General features: G+C 41.8%; 1 protein-coding gene across 1 annotated transcript; it reads left to right on the top strand.

The window, feature by feature from the left end:
* The first annotated feature begins 7,491 nt into the window (after window positions 1-7,491).
* On the top strand, window positions 7,492-27,393 carry CCDC174 (coiled-coil domain containing 174). The gene is made up of 11 exons (XM_004368364.2): window positions 7,492-7,620; window positions 9,102-9,206; window positions 9,933-10,033; window positions 15,727-15,785; window positions 17,898-18,075; window positions 21,153-21,248; window positions 22,337-22,479; window positions 22,950-23,044; window positions 23,768-23,900; window positions 25,844-25,996; window positions 27,083-27,393. The coding sequence occupies exons 1-11, from the start codon at window positions 7,579-7,581 to the stop codon at window positions 27,379-27,381; spliced, it is 1,404 nt and encodes a 467-aa protein (XP_004368421.1). The 5' UTR covers window positions 7,492-7,578; the 3' UTR covers window positions 27,382-27,393.
* The last annotated feature ends 271 nt before the right edge of the window (window positions 27,394-27,664 follow it).

Raw genomic sequence — 27,664 nt, 5'->3', positions numbered from 1 at the left:
TTCTGGAGTCATCTCCTAAGATAATAAAAATATCCCCCCTCCCCAACAGAGCTGAATGGATGAGTGAATCAGTGAATGAACACAAAGCTAATATAGTCTCAGATCCTGTTAGGGAGGACAGTGTGAGGGTCCTGTCCTGGACCTAGGCTACGTGGGTTCAAATGCTGGGGCCAAGAGTAGCTGTGTGACCTTGGACAAGTTACTTATCTTCTCTGTGTCTCAGTTTCCTCATCTATAAAATGAGAATAATAACAGCACCTACCTCTGAGGTTGTTGTGGAGATTCGAGGAGTTAATATCAATAACAAATTTCATGCCTGACACTCAGTAAAAGTTAGCTTCCTTGTCACCTAGGCTGAGTCTCACTATCTTTATACCTCATCCTGTGCCCTTGCTCAGAACCTTTTTCTTGGGTCCAGCCTAATCTTTTCCCACACATTGGACTCAGCTAATTCATCCACTGCTAAGTAATTTATTTTCGGAGACAGTGGAGTTGGAGACAGAGCAAAGGGTAAGACACTGTGGGCTGGACACATGGGAAAGAGGCACAGGTTTAGTTTGAGGAAACAGAATGTATGGAAAATTTGCTCAAGTGCCAACCGGAGGCCTGGACTAAATTAAAGCCCTTGACTTAACACCAATTAAAACATTACAATACCAGCACATTGTACAGACTGCAATCATGTCGTTATGAGCTGTCATGTTGGGAAAATGACTGCAGGCCCCTCTTTAAAAATAAGAGCACGGCTTGGTGGCCGTGGTCACAAGGGAAATAATTACAGTCTGTTTAGGGGGGGTCTCCTCTCTCCCCTTTTGTTCAAAGACACCTAGGAGATTTGACAATTAAAACCCAATAAGAGAAGGAAGAAGATAATCCATCTCCCACCCTGCCCCACTCCCTTGGGACCCAGCCGGGGTGGGGATACACCAGAGCTCAAAACATGCAGTGTCATATCACAGATGTGCTGTTACGCACTCGCCTTCTGCTATGAGAAATCTGGCATCAAGTACAACTTCTGTATACCGCAAGTGATGTGGGCACAGCACTTTTCAGCTCACAAATCATTTCCACACTGTTTATGGAAAACATCCTGGGCACCCAGCCGAGGCTCACAGAGGTGTGGGACATGCTTAAGGTAACAAAAAAGGCACAGCTGGGACCAGAGCCCCTGACTCCTCAGAGGCAATTCTGTGCACTTTTCACCAAACTAGGGTGGTCCTTGACTTCCCCTTTCCTCTACGGCAAACCAAGGTCCATGTGTGAGACACTGTGGACTGAGATTTGGTTTAGAAGATGACACCCTAGGAAGAGACTGTGGCCTGGTAAAGAACATACTGGGCCCTGGTCTCAATTTTTGTTCTTGGTAAAAACCAGTTGCCGTCAAGTCAGTTCCAACTCATGGCGGCTCCGTGTGTGTTAAAATTGAACTGTTCTCCATAGGGTTTTCAACGGCTGAGTTTTCAGAAGTACTGTATTTTTACACAAATAATGTGTACTTTCTATGTTTGCTTGCCAACTTCACTCTCTCCTTGAGAGGTATTTTCGTAAGTGCCACTGTGCCAATTTTTTTTCACATGTTGCTGTAAAAAAAAAAAATTAGCATAGTGTGCTTACAAAAATACCTCATGGGGGGAGGGCAAGGTTGGCAAACAAACATAGAAGACAAGTGTTATTTGCATAAAAATACGGTAGATCACCAGACCTTTCTTCTGAGGTACCTCTGGGTGAACTTGAACCACCAACCTTCTGTTTCGCAGCTGAGTACATTAACCATTTGCACCACCCAGGGACTTCTTGTTCTTGGTAGAGGAAGACAATTCCAGATAGGTCCAGACACTTGGAAACTATCAAAGGAAGAAAAGAGGATGAGGAGAAACAGGATATGTGGAAAAAATCGTTCACGTGCCAGGAGGGCACCCAGTCAATTCAAGGTTAAGCTGTGTGGGTTTCTCCAGACCTTGCTGTGTGCAAGGTGCTGGGGGAATGAACGGAAGCTCACTGGTTTGTGTCTAGTTATTTAAATCGCTTGGGAGGGAATTACAATCAGCTGATGCTACTCCAGTGAGAACTTCTGATACGGATTGTCATGGATTGAATTGTGTTCCCCAAAAATATCTGTCAACTTGGCTAGGTCATGATTCCCTGTATTGTATGACTGTCTGCTATTTTGTCTTCTGATGTGATTTCCCCATGTGCTGTAAATCCTATCACTATGATGTAATAAGATGGATTCGTGGCAGTTACATTGATGAGATCTACGAGATTAGATAGTCTCTTGAGCCAATCTGTTTTGAGATATGGGAGAGAAAAGTGAGCAGAGAGACAGGGGGACCTCATACCCCCAAGAAAGCCGTGCCGAGAGCAGAGCGGGTCCTTTGGACCTAAGGTTCCTGTGCTGAGATGCTCCCAGACCAAGGGAAGACTGATGCATCACAACGACCTTCCTCCAGAGTTGACAAAGAGAGATAGCCTTCCCCTGGAGCTGACGCCCTAAATTCAGACTTCTCGGCTACTGGACTGTGAGAAAATAAACTTCTCTTTGTTAAAGCCATCCACTTGAAGTATTTCTGTTATAGCAGCACTAGATGACTAAGACAGGATAAAGGTGCAGACCTGGCATAACTAAGGTGGAGACAAAAACAAGGGACCCAGAAAGGCATTACACAGAGAAAGCTAAACTCTTAAGGCCTACTGGGGCACCCGTAAACAACTAAAATTATTATTATTTTCCTTCTAGCTGCCCAAGATCGGAACTCCCTGACTGACCTCATTGCCAGTGGCCAGCTAGGAAAAAAAAAAAAAAAAAGAGGTTCATGGTTTCCAAGCCGTCTGCAGTTTTTCCTTCTCCCCCCTCCTTTTTGTCTGTTATAAAAATCCTCTTCTCACTTTTCTTAGATGAAATCTATCTATGGGTTCACCTCTTTACAAGTAAATAATATGCAAATAATTAACTCAATATCTTTGAGTTATTCTTTGACACTAGGCTCCAAGTAACCTTTGATTTGTCATTCAACATCTTGGGTCTCCTTTTGCTCATCTGTACAATGGGGATAATAGCCCCTACCTCTGGGATTCTTGCAAGGATTAAATGAGATAATCCATGTAAAGAATTCAACACGTGGCTGGCCTGTAGTAGGTGTTATTGCTCAATTATTATCATTGTCTTAGTTTCCTATTGTTGCTGTAACAAATTACACATGCTTAGTGGCTTGAAACAATACAGATTTATTCTCTTAAGGTTCTGGAGGTCAGAAGTCTGAAGTGAGCCTTACAAGGCTAAAATCAGTGTCAGCAGTGTTGCGTTCCTTCTGAGGGCTCCAGCGAGAATCCATTTCCTTGTCTTTTCAGCTTCTAGAGGCCGCCTGCATTTCTTGGTTCATGGGACCATCCTCCCTCTTCAAAGCCAGCAAATGGCACCTTCTCTCTCACTGACCCTGACCCTCCTGCCTCCCCCTTATGAGGATCCTTGTGTTTACATTGGGCTCACCCTGATAATCCAGGATAATCTCCCTATCTCAACATCCTTAATTTAATCACATCTGCAAAGTCCCTTTGGTATGATGGATCAATTTTGTGTGTTTTTTCTTGCCATGGTCTTGTAACTCCCACCCAAGTGATTGTGCAAATAAGGTAATTGTGGCCCACCAAGGGGATTGGTCAATTTTGCCATCCTGCTAGGCTTAAAAGAGAGCCAATTCCAGAGCAGAAGGAGGATCTCATCACCACCAAGGAAGAATACCCAGGAGTGGAGCGTGTCCTCTGGACCCGGGATCCCTGCAGTGAGAAGCTCCTGGAACCAGCAGACAGAGAGAGAGTGCTGTAAAACTGAAGACAGCAAGAAACGGTGGCAGAGAAAAGAGGAGACTGGCAGGAGACGGCATGGCAGGCTTCGTGGCCTATGGAGCAGGAAAGCTGAGTGCCTTTGGGTAGGAGGCTTGCTGGTGGAATAGGATGCCTCTGGGCACTAGGTGGAGCTAGGTTTGCTGACCCACAGAGCTAGAGCTGAGTGCCTTTGGGCCACAGCTTATTGGCAGAGTGGAGTGCCTCCAGGCACTTATCAGCAGAGCTAAAAGAGCTTTGTAACACTTGACTGAGCAGGGCAGAGGCCAAGGGGCCAGAGAGAGGCATGCCTGCAAGTACAGCTGCGAAGAGGCGGTACTTATGGAAGAAATGTATCCTGAGCGTACCTCAACCTGAATTGTAATGTGTTACTTTCCTAATAAACCCCATAATTGTAAGTATTGTCTGTGAGTTCTGTGTGGTCATTGCAATGACTTATTGAACCCAGCAGAGAAGTGGAGAGTACTGTGGGAGAGATAGTTGGTGTCAGAATTGGTAAAGATGGTGGAGAGAGGAGGCTTGTCTGACTTCCGCCTCATAGGAATCAGTGGGCTGTTGATCTTGAGTCTCCTTCCCCCTCGTGAGGATAGAGGAGGTCAGATGCCTCTGCCATGCCATTTTTACTGTCCTATTTGCCATGTAAGGTAACATAGACACAGGTTCTGAGGATTAGAATACGGACATCTTTGGAGGGCCAAAATTATTCTGTCTACCACAATCATTAGATGTATAACTTATTTTATAAGGATCAGTACAAAGCTGGTTCCCATGAGGCAGAGGTTAAAGATGTCCCAAATGTTCAACTTTTTTAAACTGCTCTACTACTCCATCTTCTCTAACACCAACTACTCCTCCTCTCCTCAGCACTCTCCCTCCCATCTTTGGGTTCCATAATTCATTGCAACATCTCACAGAACTCATGAACCGTATCAAGGAAATGGCTCACGCAGTTGTGGAGGCTGGCAAGTCCCAAATCCGTGAGTCAACGTAGGCTTCTCCTGACTCACTTGGCCACTGGGGCAACGAACCCAAATTGGCAGGCCAGGTGACAGGCTGCTGGCTCACAAGGCTGCGGAAGCTGGCAAATCAGGTCAGATGATAGGTTGCTGGCCCACGGGGCTTCAGAAGCTTGTGAATCCCAGAATTGGCAGGTCAGACTGCAGACCACTGGCTCAAGTTACAAGAACCTGAGGCTAGACAGTGATGAGCCAGACATAGGATCCAGATGCAGAGAGAGAGAGCCCAGCAAGAGTACCTACATATATACATTGGGTGCAGGCCACACCCCAGGGAAGGGTGTGACTTGAGTAACAGTGGGACTTGAGTCATGCCTTCCTGCAAGGCTGTGACTTAAGATACACCTCACACCAATCCTGCCTCAATAACATATAGAAGTTAAGATTTACAGCACATAAAATGGAGGATAATTATATCAGATCACAAAATGGAGGATAGCCACACAATACTGAGAATCATGGCCTTGCCAAGTCAACACACAACCCCAATCATAGCAGGCTCCATGTACGTTATTCTCATAGTCCCACTCTATCATTGCGTATGAGTCAGAAAGACTATGGCTGGAAGGGCCATATTAAGTGTGATGTGATGGATCGCTTTTGTGTGGCCTTTCTCGCCATGGTCTTGTGACTCCCACCCAAGCAATTGGGTGGGACTGTGCAAATGAGGTAATTGTGGCCCACCAAGGGGACTGGTCAGTTTTGTCTTAAAAGAGGTCCAATTCCAAAGCAGAAGAGGATCCCAACACCACCAAGGGAAGAACAGCCAGGAGCTGAGAGCAAGTCCTTTGGACCTAGGATCCGTGCACTGAGAGGCTCCTGGAACCAGGAGACAGAGAGAACGAGAGAAAGAGAGAGTTCGAGAAGTGGTGGCAGAGAAATGACGGCAGGAGACGGCATGATGGGCTGGGGAGACGGAATGGTGGGCTTCCTGGCTTACAGAGTGAGAAAGCTGAGTGTTAGGCAGAAGGCTTGCTGGTGGAGTACAGTGTCTCTGGACACTTACTGGCAGAGCTAAAAGAGCTTTTAGCTCACTTGCCCAAGCAGGGCAGAGGCTGAGGGCCAGAGAAGCGTGCCTATGAGCACTGCTGGGAAGAGGTTGTCCTGATGGAAGAACTGTATCCTGAGCATTCCTCAATCTGAATTATAAAGAATTATTTCTCTAATAAACCCCATAACCGTATTGTTTGTGAGTTCTGTGTGGCCCCTGCAATGAATTACTGAATCCAGAAGAGTAGAAAGTGCTGTGGGGAGAGATGGTTAGTGTCAGAACTGGTAAAGATGGCAGAGAAAGGAGGCATGTCTGACCTCCACCTAATAGGAATCAACCTTGGGATGCCGATCTTGATTCTCCTTCCCCTTTGTAAATTTAGAGGAGGTCAGACACCGTCTCCACACCGTTTTTACAGTAAGTAATTCACTGCACGGCAATCATTAATATTTTTATCAAGGCTAACTCTTTTAACTCTCATTACAATTCCATGATGTAGATACTTGTGGGGAAAGGAGTTCCTTTATGTGGACTTTTGCCTTGATTCTTTGGAAAAACAGCTTGAGGAATTTTGTCCTTAAACCCTGAGGAGTTACCTTTGCCCTCCATACGTATTTATATGGAGAGAGATTTATCTCAAGGAAATGGCTCACGTGGTTGTAGAGGCTGGCAAGTCCCAAGTCTGTGTCTGTGTGGTCTGTGAGTTCTGTGTGGCCATTGCAACAGATTTTCAAACCCAGAATAGAAGTAGAAAGTGCTGTGGGAGGGACTGCTGGTGTTAAAATTTGTAAAAAGGTTGGAGAGTGGAGGTATCTCTGACCTTCACCTCATAGGGATCAGCCTTGCGCTGATCTTGATTCACATTATCCCCCTGGAAGGTAGACAGGTTCTGATGCTGATGCTGCTACTACTATCACCATTTCACAATACTGTTTTATTCCCATTTGGAAACCGAGGCACAGAGAGGTTAAGTAACTCGCATAAGGTCACACAGCCAGTAAGTGGTGAGGCAGCAACCCAACCCAAGAAGTCCATTTCTGGAGTTCATGTTCTTACGAGTTGAAATATGTACAGAGTAAATACTATATTACTATTATCTATAATTATTGTTGTTATTTATACCAAGATTAATATAATAACCCTTATCTCATATGACTTTTGCGAGAATTAAATACATTTACATGTGAAAAGCGCCAGACAGTGCCTGACATACAGCAGGCCCTCAAAGGATATTCAGGATTTTCCGCTCCTAAAACCGAAAAAAAGAAACAAACCAAACCGGTTGCTGTGGAGTTGATTCCGACTCATAGCTACCCTACTAACCACTTTTACTCTGTAAAGACGCCCTCATTCACTCCGCCCTTCCCATGATGGCGCCATCGCCGTCCTCCACCCAATCCGCCGCATTCAAGATGGCGTCCGTTGCTCAGAAAGGCAAATTATGCCCTTCTCAAGATGGCGCCAACCCTGGCGCTTCTTGCCTTCCTCCCTCTTCTAAATGACCTTAGCAGTTAACGACAATGTACGCAGCACACTTGGACCTTCTCAACATGGTGCCGAACGTAATTTTCTTCACGCTGTGACCTTTTCAAGATGGCGCTAGCGTCGCAAACTCACGACGCTCGCCATCGGTGTCTAAGCATACACTTCCGGTTGCGCTACAGACGGGCGTCTCAGGCCTGGAGGGAATCCTGGGGGGGTTCTCTTGGTTCTGGACGCCCCAGAGCGACCATGGACCGGAGGAAGAAGGCTTTGGACGTCACTACCTCCTCGGTGAGTGCGGGCTGTGGGTTCTCCCCGCCTCCAGCAGACAGAATCTCGACCTAGCCTGTTCTTTCACTCAGGGACCCAAGCGTGGCCTCCGCCCTCAACCAGGAACCTGGACCTGGCTTCACTTCTCAGACAGGGGACCCGGGCAAACTTTCTTACAAGGTCCTGAACTTAGTTTCTCCCCGCAACATGGACCCGGACTAGGATTCTCCCCTCAGACACTAACTTGAACTTGGTGTTTTCCCTCGGTCAGGAATATCCTGTCTCCCTCTGCCACAGCCGGCCAGGAGGCCTCCTGTATGCCAGGACCTGGACCGTGCCAGGCTTGCCTCCCTCGACGGTCGGGGAATAACCTCGGTCTGCCCTCCTTGCTTTGCAGACATACTCCCCTTCTTCATTCCAGGAACCCGCTAGCTTTTCCCACATCTTTAGAAGTGTGACTTATTTCCTAGAGATCTGATAGCTGTTAATACCCCCGTCTTATAGATGAAGAAATTGAGGCTCAGAGAGATGAAGTGGCTTCATCCTGGTTACATACAGAATTCTTAGTGATAGAACTGGGTTCACGCAGGCTGGTTGACTCCAAAGCTAATGCCTTTTCCATTACATCAAAGCAAACTTTTGATTTACACTTGAATTTACTGCAGAGTATTAGGATGCAAAGAGAGTACAAGGGAAATCATTTAAGTGTCCACATATTTGCGCCCCTTTTCTTTGTCTACTGTTGAAAATGGGTAGTTGTTACTACGTTTACTTGAGGATTAGGAACCAGAAAACTATAAATATTAAAGTCATCCTAACAGGCTAAAATTAGTAATTATCACAACAGGAATGTCGTCTGGGTATTGCTAGTTTTCTGAGCATCTTGCTTTTACAATTTCAAGTAGTAGAATAGGAGAAAGTGTGGAGAATTGAAGGTGGTTAAGGAGTCTTAAACAAAAAAGCAAAAGTTCTTAATTTGTTTTTAAAATTTTAGAATATTAGGCCCTGAAATGAAACTACCTTTTGCATTATTAAGATCCCTGCCAAGGTTACTTTTAAATTGACTTCTATCAAAATAGAAGTCATTGAACTCAGTCATTTTGATTTCTCTAAAAATCAGTCAGTGATGTTGGGTTTACCATATGAAGGAGCCAAGTGCAGTTCCAGTCAGAGAGAAAGTGCTTGATAATGTTGGTTGAATCTGAATCTAAAAGATGCAGACTTCGTTTATTTCCTTCACTTTATCACTCTCCCCTTGCCCAGAGGACAGACAGCCTTGACTGTTGAAAGTAGAGTGGAATTGCATTTGCAGCAGAGCTGGAAGGAAATACCACTTGTGTTTATTTTGTACTGGATTGCACATTTAAAACATTTAATTTTGCATCCATTTTATTCATTTAGAGGAACTTAAAATCTTGCTTTGAGAATTGCAGTAACTTAGAAATCCAGTCACCTATTAGAATTAATTTAATGTTTTGATTTGCTTATTGATTTTATTCTAGTTGGTAGACCTTAAGGCTGAACTCTTTCGAAAACAAGAAGAATTCAAACAAGAAAAACTTCTGAAAGATTCTGGAGTTTCAGGAAAGCCAAAAACAACTCATAAGGTAAAAAAATAAGATCTCATTATCTCCACTGAGTCTGAATGTGGGGGAATTATACCATATTTAAATTTTTTGGAAATGCCAGTCATATCCACTCCGTATAAATATTACAGGAAAATCCCTGTGTTGTATTTGGAACATCTGCATGAAATGTTTTAAAAATTAAAACAGAAATAAGTAAGATTATTTGAAAGCACATAATAATGCTCAAATTCTTTAGCACTTCTTTTAGAAAAGTATATGCTATTAATAAATAGATTCTTTATATTCCCATAGAAGATTATTTGGTTATATAGGTATTACCAGTCTAAACAGAGATAAACAGTTGAATGATATGAGCATATAGCAGAAAGTATTGGCGTTTTTAAGAGTTATGAATGGTTTTCCAATTTCAGTGCTAATGGTATCTACTCTTTGTGTTACTAATTCTCTGTAATATGTACATTTTTATTAGAACCTTTAATTAAGTTGTAATCATTCAGGAGATAAAAGATAGAGAGGTCCGTGTATTCAGTTGTATAAAGAAATTCTTCATACAATTTAGGGCTTTTTTTCTAGTTCCAGCTGCTGTGCCATGCACGTGTCTGTTTGTAAGACATAGGTTAGCTGTCGTAAGACTAGTCTCCACTGAGTGATGAGGTCTGATGATTTTTTTTTTTCTGGTGCACAAGTAGAGATTTTTTGCAATCGTGTGGTGGTTCTGTCTTGTCTTTTTAAATTATTCTCCAGAAACCAAGTATCTGGAGCAAACAGAATGCAGGAGTTTCAAATCGAGCTGAGAAGGATGCCGAGCAGAAGATTGAAGAACAGAAGACTCTAGACAAAGCAAGGTAAAGTTAAGCACTGATAAATGTAAAATTACCTTTGAGGCTACCTAAGCAAAGAAGTGAAAAGTTCCAATTTTACTCTTTTTGATTAACATTTTTAATTTTTATCATCCCTCTAGCCAAATACTCTTTATTATAATTTGCAAATGTGTCTGTAGTCTTTTAAGAAGGTAAGTTTAAAAGAACTAGAGTCCCACTTTGAGCCTTTGATAAGCAATAAGATTATCAACAAATGTTTAAGAAGAGTCCATATAATGTGGTCTGGGCTAGGTGGTATGACAGCATTTACAAACCCTAGATTTTTTTCTACAACTTTTATTTTGAAAACTTCAAACCAACAGAATAAGTGAAAGAAGAGTACAATGAACGTTCTAATACTCTTCACTTAAATTCACCAGTTAATATCTTGCTACATTTGTGTTCTCTGTCTGGTTTTCTGTGGTTCTCTTAGATGCAAACACAGGTGCATGCGTGTGTACATGTGTATATGTGTATGTAGAGAGAGACTTTGTTTCTCAGAACCATTTGAAAGTAAGTTGTAAGCATCATAATAGCTTACCTCTAAATATTTCAGCATGTATCTTCTAAGAACAAGGACATTCTCCTACATAACCACAGTACTGCTATCACACCAAGAAATTTGACACTGATTAAATGGTATTACCTATTATACGGTCCATATTCAGATTTCCCCAATTGCTCCAACCCAGCAATGCCCTTCATAGTTTTTAAAAAACTAATCCGGAATTCAATCAAAGGTTACGCATTGCGTTTAGATGACGTCTCTTTAGTCTCGTTTAATGTAGATTAGTTCTTTTGCCCTGTCCTCATTGACTCGCATATCAGTTTGAGTTGTTATTGGTGATGATAAGTTTGATCACCTGGCCCAGTGGATCTGCTGAATTTCTCCACTGTAAAGGTGCACTTCTCCCTTTGTAATTAATAAGTAATCTGAGAAGGGAATTTCTTTTTTTTTTTAAATTGTACTTAAGGTGAAGGCTTACAGAACAAATAGTTTCTCATTTAACAGTTAGTACACATGTTGCCCTATGACAATGGTTAACAACCTCACAACACATCAACACTATCCTTACTCAACCTTGGGGTCCCTATCACCAGCTTTCCTGTTCCCTTCTGCCTTCTGGCCCTTGTCCCTGAGGAGGGAAATTTTGAAACTAGATATCCTGTTCCCAAACACGTTTCTGTACAGTGGTTTTGTCGTCAGTGATCAGCATTGCCACTTATCAATTATTACATTGATGGTTTCAAAATGATGATTTTTATAATTCTATCGTTCCATCTTTATCATGCTTTCAATCCGTCTATTAACTAGAAGTCTTCTGTAAAGAAGAGTACCCCCCTTTTTGTAGTATCACCCAGAGCTCATAGAAAATCCCAGGTTTTGACATCTGCCATGACTGCCCCATGTGCTTTAGGATACATTGCTTAATAAAAACTCTGATTGCAAACAGTGGTTGCTAAGGTTGTTCAGCTCTTTTGGGTCTGTAAATAGAAGGCAGACTATTAGCCCATGTTGGGGATTGATTTTCTAGTGACATGAGACTTTCTTTACTTAAAGAATTATTAATTTTTTAAACGCTTTTGCATACTGGACACATTCTCAGAATTTTAGTTTTGTTGAAAGGTACCAGAATCTGTTACCATGTACTCTGTATAACAGAGTTCTTGCTACTTTGCTGTGGTTTTTCTGTCCAGCAACTTTTTATGTAATCTCTGGTTTTAGTGTGCTTGTGAGGAGTCAGGTCTGGGCTGTCTGTGGTCGCTGGGACATCTGCATCTCCTAGGCACTAGCCCGCTTCATGAGGGTGTAGGATATAAGGCCTTTGGCAAGTTACTTATCCATTAAGACTCTCTCTTCATCTGCAAAGTGAGAGGTTAATAGCTCATGAAGTCCTTTAGAGATACATAGTGTCCGGCACATTGTGGGCCCCAGATCAGTGCCCCATGCTCTTGCACTTTGAATTCCATCTTCTTTACTCAACTGAAGAAATTGTTCTTTAAAGTCACCAATGACTTCCTCAGCTACTAGATCCAGTGGCCATATTTCTGACATCTTCTTTAATTACTATTATTCATTTATAGACTATTCCTACCATCTTCAAACTATCTTTCTGTCCCACTGCATCCAGTGTGTCCTTTTCAGGTACTCTTATCCCTGCCAAGCTCTCTGTCTTTGTACCACTCTCTCCTTTGCTCATCACTCTCTACCACACGGGTGTTTCCTACTTGAACGTGTCAGCTCAATTCCTACTTAATGTTCCCTCTGCCTGACTTGCTTTCCCCCCAGATCCTCCCATGGTTGACTGCCTCTTACTATGCAAGTCTTAGCTCAAATGTCACCTTCAGAGGAGTTTTCCTTGACTACTTTATGTAAATTAGCATCCCGCTCAGTTACTCTATCCCGACACTTAGTTTTTAAATATTTGTAAGTTTTATTTTCATTAAGACAGTAAGATTCTGTGATGACACAGCTTGTTACATTAAGTTCCCTCCAAAATCAACATTACGTTGATGATTTCAAAATGATGATTTTTCTAATATGATCAAGCTGGTCCACCAAAGCTATGTTAATTCATAGTAAAGAGCTTCCATTGACAACATCTGCTTTTATTTCCTTTACAGCACTCTTTTTTCAGTGATTTATTTATTGTATCTCTCCCCTTCTAGAATGCAAACTTCATGATAACTGAGACTTTGTCTTGCTTACTGCTGAATCCTCAGCACCTAAAATAGTGCTTGTAACATAGGAGGCACTCAATAAATACTTGTTGAATGAATGTGTAAAGTAGGAGTCTTTCTGACATAAATGAGGGTGATGAAGATGATATCATTAACGGCATTCTTGATATGTGTTACCTAATTAATCATCATGACAACCCTTTGAGGCAATCCTGTTATTTTTGTCTATTACAGATATGGGACTGAGGCACAGAGAGGTTAAGTAACTTGTTCAAGAGCACATGGCCATGTGACCAAGGGACTTGCCTTTGGATGTCATTAGAAATGAAATTTTTTATTATAATAAGTGTGATCATTCTCAAGGGAAAGCTCAGATGACCTCTTCAGAGCTTCTCTTTATCATCAAGTATTTCCAGAATAAAAAATTGCAGTCGTCTTACTTGATCTGTGCCTACTAAAAACAAATGTCACCAGAATTAATGTTTGCAGAGAGTGTGCTTTGTTGAAATACCAGGGTTGATGTTTATTTTTTTATTAGCTTTGTGTCATGAATAAATTACTCATCCTCTGTATAAAACTAATAGATACTATCCTGTTCTTACCAGACTTATAAGAGGTTGATCTCTAGCTCCCTAATAAGCTATGAATGACCAAGAACCGTTGTTTAAAAATTGAGCAGTGCAAAGAGTTTTGCACTGAATTTGTTGATTCTTTTGGAAGATTGCAAATAGAAAATATTTTTGTTTAGACAGATCTCTCTTTCTTGGCATTTAAATTGCATTTGACATTTGAGTGAAGTTGGAGCCTGAACTCAGTTTTTTCATTTGTCAAATATTTCTTGAGCATCTCCTGTACAGCAGGTTTGATTTGTGAGTCATAGTTCAGGGGCAAAATGCGGGCTGAAGTGGGGAGATATAAATATTGGAATGATTGCATATGGATGGCCTTTGAAGTCATGGGTCTGGTGGAATCATCTAGGGAGCATGTAGAGATTGAGCAAAGGTCAGGGACTGAGCCTAGGGCTTTCTGACATTTAGAGGTCATAAAGAAGACAGGAGCCCACAAAATAAACTGAGAAGGACTGGTCATTGATGTCAGAGGCAAACTAGGAGAATGTGTTATCTGAAGCCAAATGAAAGGTTTCAAGAAGGAGGGGAGTGGTCACCTGAGTCAGACTGACCAGTGGATTTGACAAGATGGAGGTTGTTGATGACCTTGAAGAGTAGTTGCCATGGAATGGTGATTTGAGAGTCTGGCTGTAGTAGTTTAAAGAGAGGATAAATGTGAGGAAGGGGAGACTGAGCATAGACTGCCCTCTCGGGAGGTTTTATGGGAAAGGTGGGGAGAGAAAAAAGATGATTGCTCAGGGGAGATATGGATCAAGAGAAGGTTTTTCAGAGTTACTACAGCATGTTTGAATGCTGATGTGAATGGTCTAGTACAGTGGTTTATCAGAGTGAATCACCCGAGGGCTTCTTGAAACACATATGCCAGGGCGTCACCCCAAGGGACTCTGATGCAGGAGGTCTGGGTGGGGCCTGAAAATGAATATTTCTCACAAGTTCCTAGGTGATGCTGATGCTGCTGGTCCAAGGACCACACTTTGGGAACCACTAATCTGAGAGGGGAAATGTGACCATGCAGGAGAGAGAGCATAGTTGGAGGTGTCATGTGCCTTAGCCAGGAGCAGAGAGAGTTCCCCTGTAGTAATGGAAAGGAGGGCAGAGCATAAGAGTATAAATCCTGGTGATGGACAGGTGAGGAGTCCTTGCTTGACTGCTTTTCTTCCCTGAGTAGACTAAGAGTTGAGGTCTTCAGCTAGAAACGAGGAAGGAGAGGGTGTATGGAGGTTTGGAGGGAAGCAGGGGTGGGAAATCAGTTTTACAAGAAAGACATAGTAAGGTTTCCAGGTAGTGCTGAGCACCCACTTGAAATTTTTAGCCACAAATTTGAACTCATCAGCACAGTTGTGTGTATTTTTCTTCAGCCTCTGTTCGGCTGCTAAAGATAGTGGGAGAGTGGGGTGTAAGCTGGTGTTTACTGAGTGATACAACAGAGGGAACGAGGGTAGAGAGATCAGACTTTACAAGGGCCTGATGTGGGAAATGAACCAGGACTCTGAGCTGGATATGGAGATGGGTAAGGACAGAGGGGTCTGATGGGCAGTGGAAAAATGGGTCAGAGAAACCAGTGAGAGGTGAGAATTAGCTGGAAGGATAAGGAGGTAACGGTCAGAGTGTGGAGTGCTTGAAATGGAGATGTTAGGGTACAGGGTATGACCCTGGGTATGGGTGGCTGAGATGGGCTGGAGAAAAATGTCACTGGGGATGAGGTTAGAGCTCTGGATGGATTGTTCCTGAGAATAATGGTAGGAGGAGGGTGGACAGGAAGACAAGGAGCCAGGTGCTAAACATTTCAGTGGATAAGGGAGATTGTTGGGGAGAACTATGAATGACAGCCATAAAGAGGTAGAGTGGGATAGTCTGATGATGAGGACTTCAAAGGAATTGGGTTTTTGAGAGAAAAGGGAGAATAGATAGTCTGAAGGTGGCAATGAGAATTCCTATTCTCCCTCCAGGCCCAGAGGTAGGAATTTGGGAGAAAAACAACCAGTGCTTCAGAGGCCTGTAGGAGAGTCAGATGTGAAAGCAGAAGATAAAGACAAAAGGTTAGGGGCATAGGAAATTTGCTGACGACAGATCATGAGGGGAGGCAGAGTAGAAAGATTTGGGGCTTGGCAAGGGGTGGGATATGGGGTCAGTTAGGGTCTATCCAAACCCTGTAGTGGCGACAGGTAAGCAGGGCTGGTGTCCTGGCGTGGGTGGGTCTGAGGTCCCCTCCAGAAGGGGTTGGTCTGCTGTAGTTACGGCTTCTTGTGAGAGTGGTTCTCTTGGGCATATGGAAACAGTTGGGCTGAGATGGGGGAAGGGAGGGGAAGCCTTACAAGGAGTAAGAGTGGTAAGACCGTTTCTAATACTTGTTTTTTTATCTCGTAGGGAAAAATTAGAAGAAAAAGCTAAATTATATGAAAAAATGACTAAAGGAGACTTTATAGGTAAATGCAATCATTTATTTATATTTCTTTATTTTCTGCCATTCATAGCCCTGATGGTATTACATTATCTGTTAAAATAACCAAGAATAGGGAGAAATTTTTTAAATGAAATGGATTACTTTCTGTGGCAGCAAAGAGACAAGCAAATTGACATTAATTGACTGGTTGCCCACTGTGTGCCGGGCAGCACGTTAGGTGCTGTAAGGTGCAGTGTCATCCAGATTCTCTGCCTCTGCCCTCGAGGTGGGCACACAGGTGGAGAACAGCACATAACAAAGCAAAGTTAGGAAACAAGGTCTAAATAGGCCACAGTTATGCTCCATGATAGCTATGTTTCGACACCAACGAAAAAAAGACTAGTGGATGGAATTATGGTTATATAACAGTGATCTGGTTGTTTCCTTTTCCCCTGTTTTTCTCTATTTTCTGTGATGTGTTTATAACTGCTTTTAAAAGTAAAAAGAATGAAAAAGATCCCCCTTTGCCTTACTCCCCTCTCCCAAAAAGAAAACCCAGCCCACAGTTAGACAGTAGTAGAAGAGATTTCACCAGGCTGTGCATATTTTATTGCCAAAGGCAGGGAACATGAATAAGCTGTCAGGGAAGTCTTTAGGGAGAAAATAGGTTCTGATGTGGGTCTTAAGGCTTTGGAGAGTTGGAGAAAGGGATTCTGCAGGGGAGAGCAGAGCAGTGAGAACAGATAAGCAGAGGGAGGAGAGGGCTCAAGCTTTGGAGAGCAGACGAGCATGGCTGGGGCGAGGAGGGTAGGGTGCAGCAGAGCAGCAGGAGAGAAGCAGGTGTGGACCCAGGTCACCTCATCCCAGACATCAGGGTTGTGGCCAGGAGCCCAGCCTAGGAGCCATGGGGGAGCACTGTGCCTTCTTACTGAAGCAGCAGCAAGGTGGTCGTCCACCAGGAGGCCACGCTGTTAAGTGGGCTTGTAATTCAGCTCTAGGAGGGCACATTTCTTCCCCAGTTGAAGTATGTTGTAGCTTTTATTTTCCTGAACAAAAAGCAGCCATTCTCTTTTGATTCAAACTCTACTCCTGTTGGTAATAGAGAAATCAAGTTCAAGGAGTACACCTGTGGACGTGGAGCTTGGATTTTTGTCAAAGCCGAGCAAGTTGATTAAGTTTTGGAGCCTCAGTTATTCTCCACAGTAAACTAAACCCGTTGCCGTTGAGTCAGTTCCGACTCATAGTGACCCTATAGGACAGAGTAGAACTGCCCCATAGGGTTTCCAAAGATCAGCTGGTGGATTCGAACTGCCAATCTTTTGGTTGGCAGTCAAGCTCTTAACCACTGTGCCACCAGGGCTCCTCTCCATTGTAAAGTGGGGATAATAACACCATCTGGTCATAGGGAACCTGGTATCTGTTCAATATAGCTTAATCTCTGCCCTCAGTGACTTAATCTTAAATCCAGTATAGTGAAATTTCATCTAAACATTATTTGGGAATACAGATACCGTGAATTAAATAAAAGTCATGGATTGCTGCTTAACTGTCTAGGTCTTGGCTTGCAAGTAGCTCGTAAGTGCTAGGGGCAGACAGTGTACATCTCTGTAGGCCCTGCAGTTCCTGGGACCCTGCCTTGACTGAAAGTGGTGTTCATTGATTGAAAAAAATTCACATGACTTCTGTTACGGCCTTTAAAACACTTACCATACCACAAATAGAGAATTAGGGTTAAATGACACAGCCAACATGATTAGGTGTATTACCTGTAGCACAAATGTTCTGTTGTCCTCATCTGATGACATGAGAAATGCAGTTCTACTTCTGTATTATGTAATTGGCTGCATGAGTCTCTTGAAATCAAACGGTTGTGTTACCTTACAATAGTATTTTGAGACGATACTGCTCACTTAGATAGTGTATTAACAAGGCAGCAGGAAACTTCAGCTGTTTTAACGATTTTTTTGTAGTATACATTTCAGATGGCTTATTTATAGTTTTACTGTCAGGGTCCCACGGTGGCTGTGTGTTTTTGTAAGCGTTCCAGGAGGGGTAATTGAGCAGCCCTGTGAGAACATGACTGTTTCGTACCAGTTCCACATATGGTTTTCATTTTTCGATGTCAGGAATCTGAAAACTGATTTTTATGTCCTAGATGAAGAAGTAGAAGATATGTACCTCGTGGATTTCACACAGAAGATCATAGACAAGCGCAAGGAAATGGATACGTTTAGTGCCAATAGAGATTCTAGAAAGGCAGAAGAAAGGGAAGATGAAGAAGAAAATCTTTCTGAAAGAGATGTACCTCCTCCCCAAGACTCCAGTGAAGAATGGTTTGTGATATTATGCCATTAGATCATGTTAACATTGTCTGACTTATATTTACTGCCTGTGTGTGTTTACTTTTTGAGAGGGCTTTTGTTTAGTTGCTGTCAAACCGTTTTTATTCCTCAGTTTTCACTCTTTCAAGACTCCTCTTTAAATAAGATTGGATTTGGTCATTTATAATAATTACAAATAATGACTGAGCTCCTGCTGCGTGCTAAGGACCATGCCAGGCACAGGGATGCATAGTGATTACGTTAGCAAGCCTGTTTTCTGCATTTCTACTGACATAATTGTTCATTAATGTGATAGAGTTGTTGAGGCTGAAGCATGTTCTGTTGTTCCCTGTGATACTGCCTTATCCTTATCTTTATTCAGACATAGTGGATAGTTGTCCAGGTAGCGAGGATCTCTGATTCTAGCAAAAAAGTTGGCGGAGTTGGTACAGTAAGTCTTGACTGACTGTGACAGTCTCTGGTAGTGTCGTATAAACACTGTGGACCTTGGGCTGGAACAGCTCTAGCTCCACTTTTTACTGGTGGTGTGACCTTGATCAGGTTATTACCTGAGGCTCAGTTTCCTCCTGTAAAATGGGGATAATAATGCCCAGCTCCTTTGATTGTTAGCCTTAAACTCCCTTCAGAAAGTATTCTAGGTTACTCAGGAAACTATCTGGGGAGTATAAGCAGACATTCGATAAACCTTAGTTGTTGAAATTACCCTGAATTTTGCCTTTATGTAGGTGAATGACAGAAAAAACCAAACTCATCCTCTCCTTAAAGAGAGACCCATGTGTCAGTAAGTAAAGACTGGAATCAAAATTCCATTATAATGATTTGTCTCTATCTAAGATAACTGTTATTTAGAAACTTGTTCAGAAGTGCTTTAAAGTTAAGTAGAGATTTGCTGATGCTGTGACGATTTCTTGGGAATACCCTGCCTCCTCACCTTCCTTCCCGTGTAGACCCCACCCATCTTCCCATCAAGGCTCAAATACCCTCCTTGTGGGAGTATCTGTTAGGAATGGCATAGGGCTGTCTGCAGCATTCATGGACCTTTTGTCAGCCATTGGCCCTGTGGGCAGGAGTCATCTCAGTGCTAGAGACCAGCTCTAGCTCTCCTTCCTGGGATAAAACAGGTGTCAAGATGTTCAAGAATACCTCCCTTCTAAAATACTTGTATCTGAATAGCTGATACCATTTAAGGTAGGTTATTTGGCTGCATGCTATATGGAGCCAAAAGAGAAGCACCTACAGTCACTCTCATTGGTGTCCTGAATTGCATGCTTTCTCCTTCATCTAAACTCTGGTAGCGGTTAATATATTTATTGCTCCTCTGGGTCTTACCTTTTATTTCTGACACATTTCTGGCCTCATTACTAGAAAAAGATTTGAGGCAAACTTTGGTAGTTTTCATAGCCTGCCTGTTGGTTGGTAAGTGTTCCATGGGCATATATGCCTTAGTGTCCCCCCAGAGCCCTTTGAAGAGGGCATGAATCCTACCCCTCCTTGTATTACCCACAACACCTTGAGTAAGACTTTGCCCACAGGAGTTTGCCCCTTAAGTGATTGCTGATTGAATAGAGCAGTTGCTGACTACTGCCTTGCCACTTCTATTTTGATGGGATCTGTATGTTTTGGAGGCCTTTTCCAGAAATAAAATAGCCTATGATTGCTTTTCATAGCAGAAATCTCATCTCTTGGAAAAGGCTAGTGTTTTGTTTTTTGGTTTTTTTTGCTTATTAATGCCTGTATGATTACAAGCAATTTGTCGGTGATTTGAGTAGTTTGGAGGGCAATTGAAGGTGTCACGTGCCACCATATGGTGAAGGAGGACACACTGCAAGCAGTTCTGACACTTTTGTTTTTAAATTAAGCCTCAGAATTGTAACTGCTTGTAAAATCCTGTTGGTAGTTAAGTTCCAGGTGGTGGAAAAGCTTTCCACAAAAATACTGTAAATAATTAGCCGACCATCTGGCTACATGGTTTTCTTCCCTCATTCATTTAAAAAAAGAAAAGGAAGAAAGAAACTGCTTTCTGCAGTTGAAGGTTCTATTTCTTGTGGTAATCAGTTTTAGGACTATAGTAGTGGATTCCCAGACATTGAGTTTTTAAATCACGGGCTAACAGTTGAAATCAGCCTATTTAAGAGGAAACAAATTGCTAACAAAAGCAAAGCCATATACATGGGAATCTGACCTTGGATTGATCAGTCAGCTAGTACTTACTGGCCACCTACTGTGTGTTCAGCACCCTGCTAAAGGTTGTAGGAGATTCCTTGCCTATAGTTTAAAAAATAAAACGTCTTTTGCATCATAATGCAAATGAACTGTTTTCCATGAAAATATATCTGTATTTCCAGTTTGGGGAAGGCAGAGTATTACATTTTGCAATGCTGTCTGCAAGATGTGGAAAGACGAATAATAGACTGGCCCCTGTTGAGATGTTTTCATGGTATAAAATGTATGTTACTTGGCTTCCTTCTAATTAGAAAGAGTCAAAAAAATTCCATGACTTAAATTAAGAAATTTCTAATTTAGTGGGAAGGAGTATACCAATTAGAAGAAATAATGGAAAGAATAAAAAGTCACATTTGGGAAGACGGAGGAAATGAGCAAGTTGAGGATCTGGAGTAAAGCAGAATAAAGTTGTTAAGATGCTGATAAAATGTTTAGAATGGTCTAAACCGTATTCAGGAGCCCTGGTGGTGTAGTGGTTAAGAGCTCGGCTGCTAACCAAAAGGTCAGCCGTTCAAATCCACCAGGCGCTCCTTGGAAACCCTATGGGGTAGTTCTTTAAACCATATTAAAGTCCTGAGATGTTGCAGCAAGGGTATGTGTGGGTGATTTATCTTTGAAATGAGAGCCATAAATGATCAATTATTTTCTACAGTTACTAAAACTAAGATTTAATAAAGGGCACAGTGAGCTTATTGTGTGTCAGTTTTTAACTTTAAAATGCATGTTCTATTCAGTGGTAATGATCTCGGAGGTTGAGGGCTCCTCTTGGTCACGAGGCTTACATTCATTCTTCACTGTGCACCAGTGTACAAAGCTGCTTTCACATCTTTTCACTTTCATTTCAGGGTGGATTATGTGGATTCTTTAGGACGATCCCGGCGCTGTATGAAAAAGGATTTGCCAGATCTGCTGGAGATGGATAAAAATCTTCAGGGGAGGCTGTAAGTGTGTGATATGCAGAGTTTTGCCCAGTTCTGAAATGCAGGCAGAGGGATTGTGGGAGTTGCTGTTTTATAATGAGATCTTTGTTGCTCCAGTAGGGAGATTGTTTATTAATGTATAAGAATGTTTCCTAAAGTACTTTTTAGTGGTTAACATACACATACACACATAACCCACACTTGGGGAACAACTTGGATGTCTGTTAGCAGGGAAGTGGTTGATCATCAGTACTGTGCAGCTACTAAAACGAATGAGTTAGAGCTATATCTTTTTGTACTTGGAAGGATATCCATAACCTGGAAAAGGTAATTGCAGAGTAACAAATATAGAATGAGCCCAAAATAAACAAAAAACACCTATGTGGAGAAAAGTGTTGTAAGAATATGCAGTTGGTTAGTCCACAAGCAAGTGAGGGCAGAGAAGTAGGTAGTTTATTATGTAACTTTTTCATTATACATCTTTGTAAGGCCCTTATAAGTAGATTTTTTTTTTTTTTTTCCTGTGGGGCCTAAGATAATTGCTAAAACATCCCAGGGAATAACATTCCTCTTGACAAGGGCAGCTTCTCTGTAAAAAGTGTTGGGAGAAGGTCCACCTTGTCAGAGTCATCTAGGTTCCTTCCTCCTGTAGGTTCCGTCTTCCTGCCTGGGCTTAGCATAAGGCAAGAAGACCAGAGACACACTGAGCCTCTCACGGTCTGGCCATCTGGCAGGAGGCACTGCCCAAGCTACGGTGTCATATAACGTCTACATCCCTGGACAAAAGACTATCCAGAGAAGGCCTGGAGTCCCTCCTCCCTGCCTGGGCCACCTCCATCTATTAAGCCCAGGACTGGGTTGGGAAGGAAAGTTATTTGTCATGAGTGCTGAGGCAAGGTTCCATTAAGCTAATGTAATGAATTGGGTGCTTGATCAAAGAAAGGTTAAGAGTGTTTTATTGATTTTCTAGTAGCATTTGGGCTAGAATACTTCTGTAGGAATTACCTTCTTGAATCAGACAGTGTTATTCATGATCCAGCTCACTGAACTTTAGATTGATTTCTCACTGCTCTTATCTGAAGATAGTTTTTGCTCTATTTTCCTAATAGTTTCATTAGTCCTGCTAATGAAAAAACCTTATTATCTGAAGATATGAGAAAAGAACTCCAGCGCCAGCAATGGGAAGAAGAAGAAAGGGAGGCCCTAAAAAGGCCAATGGGGCCCATACACTATGAAGACATTCGTGAAAATGGTATAATTATTTTTTTCCAGTTTTTTGTCTTTTCTTTTTTTTTTAAATCTTGAACTAATGGCAAGCATAAAGGGCAGTATTCATAAAGCAACAGCTCTTACACAGAAATAAAGGAGTCTGCTTTGGAAATTGTAAATATCCTCTTTGTTCCTCTGTAGCCTAAAAAGTACTCATATTTGGAAGATCCTCCTAACAGAAGGTCTGTTAATCCAAGAGTTTGTTCCCCAAGAGAAATGGAGACAGCCATGGCTGAGAATTAATTAGTTTTCTTTGTTATGCTTATCACTTGGCAGATAAGATGAAACTAGTTCTAACTTTTTTTTTTTTTGCTTAGCTTCCTTTTTTTTTGGTTTGTTTTTAACTTGTGCTAGATATCACTGTATCTCTTTTTGCTTTGGTAGGAAATTTGGCCTGAATGTAATTTACTAATCAGGAAAATCTAATCTTTTGGATAATTTTGACTTTTTCAGAGGCCCGACAACTTGGTGTTGGATATTTTGCCTTTGCCCGAGATAAAGAGCTGAGAAACAAGCAAATGAAAACTTTAGAGATGTTGCGAGAACAGGTAAAAATTAAGTTCAAAGCTGATGTTAAGAAGGATTTGAGCAGCTGGTTCCTTATTGGAACTTACTGCAAAAAATCTAGTAAATCAATTAGAAATTAAAATTAATATTCAAAATGCTATTTTATGGCTTGTATTAAGGTAATGGAGCCCTAGTGGCTCAGTGGTTAAGAGCTCAGCTGCTAACCAAAAGGTTGGCAGTTTGAATCCACCAGCTGGTCCTTGGAAACCCTATGGGGCAGTTCTGCTTTGTCCTGTGGGGCTGCTGTAAGTCAGAATCGACTCAATGGCAATGGATTTGGTTTATCAAGATAATTGCCATATAATTTTTGTGTTTCAAAACTTTAAGATTTTAACTGCTCAGAGGTAACCTGTGTACTTGGATGTTTTAAATTTGGTTTCAAATGTGGTACTTTTGGGGTAGCCTGGGTGAAAAATAGAACATTATTTAAGAGATTAAGGAATAAAACAGAATTGGTTTGTTTTCTTGAATGTTAAGTTCTCCAAGATGCTCCAAGTTGCTAAACTTTAGAAAGCATCAGAGGGCCCATGTAAGAGTATACTACTGGTCTTTATTTTGAGGATCTCAAGGATAGTTTCTTACAAGTGGTATGAAAATCAACTAATTAGTTTATTTTTAAAATAAAATAAATTATTTCATCCTTTTGAACAGAAATATTGTGAATTAGGCTTCAAGCAAATAATCTAATTTTCTACTCTATTCAGACAACAGATCAGAGAACAAAACGAGAAAACATAAAGGAAAAGCGAAAGGCTATGTTAGAAGCAAGACTTGCCAAACTCCGACAAAAAAAGATGAAGAAATCAAAAGAAGATGGAGCAGAGAAAGAAAATGGAGGTATATCATGGTTCATATTTCTAAGCTTCAAAAAACCAAACCCCTTTGAGTCGATTCAGACTTATAGCTACTCTATAGGATGGAGTAGAACTGCCCCATAGGGTTTCCAAGGTGGATTCAAACTGCCACCCTTTCGGTTAGCAGTCAGTCTCTTAACCACTGCACCATCAGGGCTCCATACTTCGAAAGGAAAGATTTTATTTCTGTTGATATTTCACTAGCAGTGCTGGCAATATGGAAATTAGCCTTTTGATTTTATTCTCTAAGCGAGCAGTATACCTTTGAGGTACTGCCAGGAGCAGTTTTTATAACCAAAGCGATATGGAATGACACTCCATAAAGTACCTTTAGGCTGTAGACCAGGATATCAACCAACAGTGCGTTGGGTTGTGTCAGAGAATGGCGCTGTTTAGTAACTGAAACTTAGAGAAACAGATCTTAAGAGAAACTTTAGTTGCATGCATATACTCTTCAGACTTAAATTTTTTGCTGTGGCTATAGTTTTTGTTGATTATTATATATTCATTTTTCTTTTTTTAAAAAAGAAATACACGCAAAATCAGATAGTAAAATAAAGAATTTAGGTTAACAAAGCTTACCAAAGGATTGCACTCTGAAAGTTGGCAATTTGGAATGTGGAGCACATTTTCCCTGGGAAACACTGTTAAATATTGTGGTTTAAAGTAGCTTATTATGTTAGTTATGCTAATATAGACTAAACTGCTGTAACAAAGAGGCCCCTAAATAGAATGGCTCAAATAGGATGGAAGCCTGTTTCTATTTTTAATAGTTTAGAGGTAGGTAGGTGTCCAGGTCAGGTTAGTAGTGCTTCCCCCAGGTGGTCATCCAGACTCAGGCCTTCTCTTGTCTTGCTATTTCTGCCATTCTTTATAGAGTGTTGCTCTTATCTGGACACTCAAAGCTTGGTCCTGAGTACCTGTCTGTGATTCAACCCAGAGGAAGTGGGAAAGGGGAGGGGAACCAGTTTTCTTTATAGGAATATGAATTGGAAGTTGCACACAGCCTATCCATTAACATCCCATTGGTCAGAACTTAGTCCCATGGGCCATGCCTATCTGCAGGGGAGGCTGGGAAATGGCCACTCTGGCAAGGTGACCATGTACCCAACTGAGACTTGGGGGGGGTCCTGTTAACAAAAGAAAGAAGTGGGGAGTATGGGTGCTAGGGGACAAGCAGAAGCCTGCCCAGCTCACACAAAACCCTGTGCTAAGCCATGGGCCATCTTCCTAACCTCTGAAAATATTTCAAGTTTAGCTTTGAAAAGAGACCAGAAACATTTAGGAACTTGAAAATTGTCTGTTTAGTTTCATATAAATGCTATCTCTGGATAACAATATTAAATTCTTCATATTGTTTCTATTTTTGCTCCATCTTCTGAACATCTCTCATTTCCAGAAGATGTGAAGTGCCACCACAGTATTTTATTAAAAATCTATTTAAAAAAAAAAAAGGCCAAAATTGGATAGTCTACACAAGCCTATTTCCAAGCTTCAGTACTTCATCACCCAACTCCCCTTGCTTTGTCCGAGACTCTTACTTTAGTTGAGTAACTTGGGAATTTCTGGTCTTTTGATTGTTGATTTGGAAAAGCAGAGTAGCACAGTGGGAAACAGAGGCTTTGAAGTCCATCCAGCCTGGTTTGAATCCTGGCTCTCATCACTTTGTACCTGTATAGAATTTCTTAGCTTAATTTTCCTAATTTGTAAAATGGGAATATCAGTGTTAACTTTATTAGGGTTGTTAGGAGAATTAAATGCAATATTGTATACAAAGTCCTAGCCCACTGTCTGGGACATGATGGGCACTCAGCAAACAGTGGTTATTACTTTTATTCTCAGATTAGCATGTTCTATTTAGTACTTTTTAAAAAAATAGTTCTAAGCTTTATTGTAATAATATCTTATTCCCTTCTGCAAAAACAGATGAAGATGTTATTGGACATTTGCCTCCAGAACCAGAAGCCTTGCCAACTCCTCCCACTGCTGCCCAGAGTAGCAAAGTAGAAGTCATCGTTCAGGAGAGGAAGGACACCAAGCCTGGAGTGCCACATGTCCGGGAGTGGGACAGAGGCAAAGGTAGGAAAGGGGGGCTCCAAGGTGTGTAACCTTTCCAATCAGTGGGCCTGTGAAGGGGACTCCTGATCAGCGTGTGGTTCTGGTGAGTCCTAGTGGTCCCAAGAGGCTTAAGGAATTCTCTAGATCCTTAAACTTGTCTCTACTTGATACTCAGAGACTAGCTGTTTGTAGACACGAGGTCTAATAAATAAGGCCAGCATCTACAAAGACCTCATGTCAAAAGGATAATATTTTTAGAGGCACTTGGGGAAGTGTTTTTAAATTTGCGCTGCTTTTGTGTGGTTCTGCAGCTTTGGAATGCCATTGCTCAGGCACAGTGTTCTAAGTATGAGGGTTTGGTATTCTAATGTACTCTGTTTTTCACATTCCTTTTATGTTGAATTGAAAACAGTGTGACAGTGTGTTAAACTGGTTCATGTATGGTTCCATTGGATTATGCAAAACCTCCCTTGGCCAGTTTTCTGTAAATACACCATGATTAGCAGGTTTTCTGTAAACGCACTATGGTGCCTACAGCAGCCTCTGTTTGAAAGAAGGCTGTGGTTTATGCCTCTTTGAAAGAGATCATTTTGGTAGTATGTTAGCTCTTGCTGTTTGAGCCGATAAGATCCAAGACCAAAGTAAGAGAAAGACAAATAGGTGAGTGTGCCTTTGGTTAGTGCCACTGTTAGAAATACCAAATTGGATTTTGATAGGTCCCTTTTATGTCTTCCAGAACTCAGTAAGGGGCAAAGCTTGTGTTTTGGTGTCAAGTACCTACAACATTATGTCAAACAAATGATTTGAGTCTTTGATTTTTCTTTATTTTTCTCTCAAATGTAATTGGCAGTCTCTCCAAAGCTGACAGCCTTTTCCACACAGCCTTCTTCTTTGGTTCTTCCCCATCTGGTGTAGTCCCTCCTTTTCCTTAGCCTGGTTTCTTACGTCTTTTCTAGGTTTTAATTATGCCTTGTATTATAGTTCTGTTGTTGCTGGACTTGTTCTCTGGAGAATTTAAGGTGGCTTTTAAGAAATATACATAATAATTAAAAAATGATAAAAATATAAAATTAATTCTAATAGTATTATCTTTCTTGTTTTCAATAGAATTTTCCTTTGGAAACTGGTCGAAAAGGCAGTCAGCTCTCCGGGCTGAGAGAGATCCTGAGTTTGCCCCACCATCAGATTACTTTACGGGTCAAAAAAGAACTGGTCCTTTTGGTGGCCAGCGGTGGAGCCGACCTGGACCTGCGCAGAGTGGCCTGGGGCCGGTTTCTGGCCAGAGCCATCAGCCCCCCTCCTCACATGCATCCTCCACCCCTGCTTCGGATGGCCCGCCACAGGCCCCCACCATCACGTTTGAAACTCTGGATGACATGATATCGTATTATAAACAAGTGACATGAACTTAAAAAGCATTCTGACATGGGTTTGTATTGTTCATGGTGCCTTCCTCACCCAGAGTGGAGGAGGTAGCTTAACTTTAGGGACTGAACTGTAACTTCCCTTCCTACCCCTTCCCTAGAAGGCAAAGGCTTCAGGTTAGATTTGTCAGCAAGAAAGGAAGTGAATGATACTGTGGGAACTGTATTGCCACTTGGCCGTTCATTTCTAATTAGGTTAGAGATACATTCTTCTGGATTTATGTATAAGCTGTGATAGAGTAGAAATATTTATTCTGTGATACTT

The sequence above is a fragment of the Trichechus manatus genome, unplaced genomic scaffold (genome assembly GCF_000243295.1).
Source record: "Trichechus manatus latirostris isolate Lorelei unplaced genomic scaffold, TriManLat1.0 scaffold00001, whole genome shotgun sequence".
NCBI classification, from domain to species: Eukaryota; Metazoa; Chordata; class Mammalia; order Sirenia; family Trichechidae; genus Trichechus; species Trichechus manatus.
The sequence above is the reverse complement of the archived record's forward strand: the minus strand, read 5'-3'. Positions and strand labels throughout refer to the sequence as shown.

What these genes read in the sequence shown, in the direction of transcription:
- CCDC174 (XM_004368364.2), top strand. Translation starts at nt 7,579, where the DNA reads ATGGACCGGAGGAAGAAGGCTTTGGACGTCACTACCTCCTCG. An exon ending in TGGACGTCACTACCTCCTCG is followed by an intron (nt 7,621 to 9,101) that starts GTGAGTGCGGGC and finishes ATTTTATTCTAG; the next exon opens with TTGGTAGACCTTAAGGCTGA. An exon ending in TAGAGATGTTGCGAGAACAG is followed by an intron (nt 23,045 to 23,767) that starts GTAAAAATTAAG and finishes TACTCTATTCAG; the next exon opens with ACAACAGATCAGAGAACAAA.